General features: G+C 44.0%; 1 protein-coding gene across 1 annotated transcript; it reads left to right on the top strand.

Annotated features, from left to right (window-relative positions):
• Positions 1-5,629: 5,629 nt before the first annotated feature.
• LOC119923442 (vomeronasal type-1 receptor 3-like) lies at positions 5,630-6,523 on the top strand. Its single transcript, XM_038742821.1, has one exon. The coding sequence runs from the start codon at positions 5,630-5,632 to the stop codon at positions 6,521-6,523; it is 894 nt and encodes a 297-aa protein (XP_038598749.1).
• The last annotated feature ends 509 nt before the right edge of the window (positions 6,524-7,032 follow it).

Here is a 7,032-nt window from a genome sequence, read left to right as displayed (position 1 = left end):
GAGACAGACATCAATACGAGTAAGCAGATATCAATATAAATAAATGAAATTATAAATATATATGTAAGTGTTGTGGGGCAGGGAGGGGAGGAGGGAGCAAAGCAAGTGAGTCAGGGTGATGCAGAAGGGGGGAGACAGACATCAGAACAAATTAAACAGGCATCAAAATAAAGAAATAGAATTATAGATATATACACATCCACACAAGTAAACAGGAATTAATATAAATAAATAGAATTATAGATATATACATTTATACATAAATGCTGAGGGACGGGGAGGGGAAGAGCAAAGGGAGCGGGTTGAGGTGATGTGGAAGGGAGGGGGAGCTGCAGAAAAGGGGGGCTTAATCTGGGAAGGCCTCTTGGAAGTGAAAAGCCTTCATTAACACTTTGAAGGAGGGAAGGGTGACTGTTTGGCAGATTTGAGGAGGGAGGTGTTCCAGGACAGAGGTAAGATGTGGGCTAGGTGTCCATGGTGGGACACACAAGAGCAAGGCACAGTGAAAAGGTTGGCACCAGATGAGCAGAGTGTGTGGGCTGGATTTAAAAGGAGAGAAGGGAGGTGAGGTAAGAAGGGGCAAGTTGATGGAGAGCTTTGAAGCTAATAGTGAGGATTTTTCGTTTCATACGGAGGTTGATAGGCAACCACTGGAGATCTTTGAGGAGTCGGGGTGACATGCTCAGAAGGTTTCTGTAGAAAGATTATCTGGGTAGCAGAATGAAGTGTGGACTGAAGTGGGGAGAGGCAGGGGATTGGGAAATCAGAAAGGAGGCTGATGCAGTAATCCAGTCAGCATAGGATGAATGATTGTACTAATGTGGTAGCAGTTTGGATGGAGAGAAAGAGCAGTTCTTGGCAATGTTGTGAAAGTGAGACCAGCAGGATTGGTGATGGATTGGATATGTGGGGTGAATGAGAGAGTGAAGTCAAGGATGACACCAAGGCTATGGGCTTGTGAGATGGGAAGGATGTTGGTGCTATCCTTGACTCTTCTCTCACATTCAACCCATATAATCAGTCCATCACTAAATCCTGTTGGTTCCACCTTCACAACATAGCTAAAACCCTCCTCTCTTTCCTCTCCATCCACATTACTACCACGGTAATACAATTATTCATCCTACCCTGCCCGCACTACTGTATCAGCCTCCTTGCTGACCTCCCAGCGTCCTGACTCTCCCCACTCCACTACATACTTCATTTTGCTGCCTGGGCCATTTTTTTACAGAGATGTTCAGGATATGTCACCTTGCTCCTCAGAAATCTACAGTGGTTGTCCATCCACCTCTGCATCAAAGAAAAACTCCTCACCAATGTCTTTAATACACTCCAATATCTTTTTCCCTCCTACCTCACCCCCACTACTCTCCTTCTACAACTCAGCCTGCACACTTATAATAATAATAATAATGGCATTTATTTAGCGCTTACTATGTGCAAAGCACTGTTCTAAGTGATGGGGAGGTTACAAGGTGATCAGGTTGTCCCGGGGGGGGGGAGGCGCTCACCATCTTAATCCTCGTTTTACAGATGAGGTAACTGAGGCACAGAGAAGTTAAGTGACTTGCCCAAAGTCACATAGCTAAGAATTGGTGGGGCTGGGATTTGAACCCATGACCTCTGACTCCAAAGCCCGTGCTCTTTCCACTGAGCCACTTCGCTCCCCTACTGCTAGCTTTCTCACTGTACCTCGATCTTGCCATCTCACCACCAACACCTAGCCTATATCCTGCCTCTATCCTGGAATGCCCTCTTTCCTCAAATCTGACAGACAATTAATCTCCCCCTCTTCAGAGTCTTATTGAAGACATCTCCTCCAAGAGGCCTTCCCAGACTAGACCCCACTTTCCTCTTCTCCCACTCCTTTCTGTATCACCCTGACTTGCTCCCTTTGCTCTTCCCCCTTACAGTCCCAAAGCAGTTATTAACAAATCTGTAATTAATTTTTACTGATGCTTATTTGCCCCCCTCCACGCTGTAAGCTCATTGTGGACAGGGAATGTTTCTGTTTATTGTTATAATTGTACTCTCTCAAGCGCCGAGTACAGTGTTCTGCAGACAGTTAGTGCTAAACAAATTCGATTGAATGAATGAATGAATGAATGAGAGAATGATTTGGGAAGGTAGTGAGGGAGTTCAAGTTAGGGGAAGAGGAAGAGTGACTGTACCTAGGTGGAGAGGCTGAGAGAAAGAGACAGCTAGAAGGTTATCTGCAGAGTAATGAAATGAGCAAGGTGGAAAATAGTGGGTGAAGATAATAGATAGGTAAAGTGGGGAAAGTTGGTGGAGAGTCTTGAAGTTGATTGTGAGGTGGGTTTTTTGCTTCAGAGAAACAAAAGATGCCAGGGTAGGATTATGAGGAGACGAGAATTATGGGTTGGGAGACACCTCAGGAAGATGAACATCACAAATAGTTGTTCTTTGGAAATCTCCAAATGGGAAAGTGAAAACAAGGAAGGCATAGGAAACATTTTCAGAACAAGATAAAACAAACCTTCAGACACTGCTGCATCCCAGATGAAAACTGGGAGTCACTTTCTAAGGATAGATCAGCATGGCACACTGCCATCAAGAAGGGAATGACTGAGCAAAAGCTTCTTATGTAGAGACAAGGTGAAAAGTATGCCACAAGGGACTACCTTCTAATTTGGAATGTGGCTGGGACTGTAGAACCATGTTGACCTTTTATGCCATAGGGAGATTTAACCATCAGTGGGTTCTAATCCTGGCTCTGCCACTTGTCAGTTGTGTGACTTTGGGCAAGTCACTTAACTTCTCTATGCCTCAGTTCCCTCATCTGTAAAATGGGGATTAAGACTGTGAGCCCTACGTGGGACAACTTGAATACCTTGTATCTACCCCAGTGCTTACCACAGTGCTTGGCACATACTAAGTGCTTAACAAATACCGTTATTATTATAATTATCTTCTTCAAATATGAAGGACCATATATAGTAAGCACTGTATTGTACTGTTCTCTCCCAAGCACTTTATGCAGTGCTCTGCACATAGTAAGCACTCAATGAATGATTGACTTATCTATATTGGTATAAAGCTCAATAGATCTTACCTATCTATCTATAGATACAGATAGATTTATCTTTATATATAGCTAGCCCTTGGAAGAGTACAACAGAATTAATAGACATGACACTTTCCCTACCCATAAGTTTATAGTCTATAGGGAGATAGTTATAAATGTGTGTGTATGTATATACACAAATAAATACATATACAGTGACTATTTAAAAAGACTATCTCTCATTCTTTCATTCATTCATATTTATTGAGTGCTTACTGTATGCAGAAAACTGAACTAAGTGCAGTTTGGCAACAAATAGAGAAAATCCCTACCCAACAATGAGCATAGAGAGAGAGAGGGAGAGACTATACATATGTATAATGAACAGCACAGAGTAAATACCTTACGATCTGGCTAAATGTCGGTCATTAGTGACCTAAAGGAGTCCAGTTTTGGTGGAGTGAAGGAGTAAAAAAACAGACTGGATCAGGTTGGGAAGAGAGGGTGGTGGAGAATGAAGCAGAGCAGGTGAATATGACCCATTTTCAAGGACACAATGAGTTTGGGCTGGGAAAGCCATCGCCAGGGCTCAAGTGAGTCAGGAGATTTCATTCATTCATCCATTCAGTACTATTTTTTGAAGACCTACTGTGCACTGGATACTGTGCTATCTTACTGAAGGGAAAAGTCCCAAGAGAAACAGCATGGTTTAGTGAAAAGAGCACCAGCCTGGGCGTCGAAAATCCTGGCTTCTAATCCTGGCTCTGCCAGTTACTTGCTGTATGACCTTGGGCAAGTCACTTAACTTTTCTGTGCTTCCGTTCCTCAACTGTACAGTTCATTCATTCATTCATTCAATCGTATTTACTGAGCACTTATTGTGTGCAGAGCACTGTACTAAGCGCTTGGGAAGTACAAGTTGGCAACATATAGGGACGGGCCCTACCCAACAGTGGGCTCACAGTCTAGAAGTGCAATGGGGATTAAATACCAATTCTCCCTCCTACTTAGATGGTGAGCTCCATGTGGGACAGGGACCGTGTTCAATCTAATTAACTCGTTCCTACACAGTGTTTAAGGACAATATTTGGCACACAGTAAGTGCTTAACAAACACCGTAAAAAATTTCAGAAAATAAGAGGCTCACAATGGAAGAATAAGGCTAGGGAAGGAGGAGGAGTTCAGAATTGAATACACATGAAGAAATGAAATAAAAAACAAGAAATCATAAAAAGACATGACAAGTGATCAATATAAAACTAACAAAGAATTGTTACTAAAGGATCACCTTTTCAGTCTCCTCATGCCTCAGCTAGGGCTGTTCAGAGTCCAGAAGTCACAGCACCCATATCCACGGGTACCACAACATTTGCAAAGTGGCTACAGGAACATTGATGCTGCTTCTGCATGCTGGCCACCTGGAGGAGGGCCTGATGGGATTCCAAGGTGGTATAGGGTTTGGGAAGTCTCTCTTTCGCAGGTAGCATCCCAATGGTAAAAGAGCAATGAGAACCTCAAGCTGATGCTTCTTTTCCCTCTCTGAAGGCAAATAGAAAGCATAACTAGCCTCCTTTCTGTTGGGAATAAGTCTGTAATGGGGGCAATTGAATCAATCAGTCAATAACATTTACTGAGCATCTACTGTGTACAAAACATTGTAATACGTTCTTGGAAGTGTACAGAAGAAATAATGAAGCACACTCCCTGTCATTCATTCATTCAACCGTATTTATTGAGCACTTACTGTGTGCAGAGCAATGTACTAAGTGCTTGTCCTCTAGGGATTTAGTGAATATAGTTAGAGTGCACACTCTGAAACCATTCCTTGGGCTAATGGAGGAATATTTCATTCTTCAAAGATCCTGAAAGCAAAAGGGGCCTAGACCTGGGATGCAGACCTTACCTGTATTGTTCTTTGTTTTACCCCACAGAAACAGAAGAATAGCGGACAGATTACCCAGAGTTCGAAGGGGATAATCCTTTAGTCCAGCCTGTCCAGTCTACTTGAGCCCAAGCTGAAAGTGGTGACACACGTCTTCTTGCTAAATACTTTGACCAAGGAAAAATAAAAGGTCTATTAATCAATTAGTCAATCAATATTATGTATTGAGGTCTTACTGTGATTAGAGTACTGAACTGAGGTCATGGGAGAAACAGTAAAACAGAGTTGGTAGACACATTCCCTACTCAAAGTGTGTTTTCAGTCTAGAGGGGGAGACATATTAACATAAATGAATAAATTCAATTATGGGTGGGTACATAAGTGCTGTGGGTCTGGAGAGGGGTAAACAAAAAGAATGCAAATCCTAGTGAAAGGCCAGCATGAAAGGGAGTTGGGAAGAGGAAATGAGGGTTTAGTCACAGAAGGCCTCTTAGAGGAAATGTGTTTTTAGTAAGGTTTCAAGGTGCTAAGAGTCAATGTTCTTCAACAAATATGTGAAAGCTGAGAATAATCTTTGGAGTTTGGACAAGATTTTGGTGTTTGGAACGTGGTATGAGCCTTGGCGTGGACTAGGTGCTCTAACGAATGCTGCCTCCCTTCTCTCAGGCTCAGCAGCTTGCTCTTCAGGCAGACCCTTCTGGTTCTGGTGGGGAATTCCAAGGATGGATCCCACAGAGATGGTTTTTGGGATCTTGATCCTACTGGAGATCAGCTTCGGGGTTTTAGGGAATGTGTGCCTCTTCCTAGTTCACGTCTACCAGGTCTCTGCCAACAAAAAGACCAAGTACTCAGACCTAATCCTTGCCCACCTGGCTGTGGCCAACACCATGACCCTTTTGATTAAGGGTGTCCCAGAAATCCTGTCAGCCTGGGGACTGAGAAATTTCCTGGGTGATGTTGGTTGTAAAACCCTCCTCTACCTGTACAGACTGTCCCGAGACCTGGCCATCTTCACCACCTGCCTCCTGAGCATCTTCCAGGATGTCACCCTCAGTCCCTGCACCTCCCAGTGGGCAGGACTTAAAGCTAAATTTCCCAAATGTATCACCCCAACTTGTCTTCTTTCCTGGATCCTCAATATGCTGGTGGATGTTACTACACCCATAAGTGTAACAGGTCCCCAGAACAGCACAAGTAGGCAAACTGTCAATATTCTGAAATACTGTTCCTCCACTAGCATTAGTGCAATAACCACCCTGGTCAATGCAATCATGCTCTCCTTTCGGGATCTGTTTTTTGTGGGGCTCATGAGTGGGTCCAGCGGTTACATGGTGCTTGTCCTGCACAGACATCACGGGCAGGTCCAGCACCTTCGTGGATCTGGCCACTCCTCCAGGGAGATGCCTGAGGTCAGAGCAGCCAGATGTGTCCTTGCCCTCGTGACTCTCTACATCCTTCTGTATGTGAGGGAGACCATTACTGTGAGTGTTTTAATCAACATTACAAAACCTTTGCCTCTGCTTCTGAACACACACATGATTTTGACATTCTCCTTCTCAGCTGTAAGTCCATTCTTGATGATTCTTAGTAACAGGAGGATAAGAACCTTCAGGTAGAGGAATTTACCTGTTTGGGACACTGGCCTCTCCCCTCGCCCAGGAAAATGAAGTGTTCATTCCTTGTACCCTGCGGTCAATAAATCAGAGATTCCTGGGAACAACAGACTCAGAGCTTTTCCCCATTGAGTTAGAAGCCATGCTTGGCTGGCCAAACTCTGTAAATTCATCATCTAGCTAGGCCCCATCCTCCCTGATGTCAGGGAGATGTGACAGCCCGATCTCGGCACCAAACCAATTGGATAGAGCTCGGGTATGGGAGTCAGAAGGTCATGGGTTCTAATACCAGCTCTGCCACTTGTCTGCTGGGTGACCCTAGGCAAGTCACTTCACTTCTCCATGCCTCGGGTCCCTCATATGTCAAATGGGGATTGATACTGTGAGCCCCATGTGGGACAGGGACTTGTGTCAATTAGCTTGTGTCAACCCCAGCACTTAGTGCAGTGCCTGGCACGTAGTAAATGCTTAACGAATACCACAACGATTATTATTATTATTATTATTATTAT

Source organism: Tachyglossus aculeatus, unplaced genomic scaffold (assembly GCF_015852505.1).
Source record: "Tachyglossus aculeatus isolate mTacAcu1 unplaced genomic scaffold, mTacAcu1.pri scaffold_1_arrow_ctg1, whole genome shotgun sequence".
NCBI classification, from domain to species: Eukaryota; Metazoa; Chordata; class Mammalia; order Monotremata; family Tachyglossidae; genus Tachyglossus; species Tachyglossus aculeatus.
Note: the sequence above shows the minus strand (reverse complement) of the source record. Positions and strands in the feature narration are given on the sequence as shown.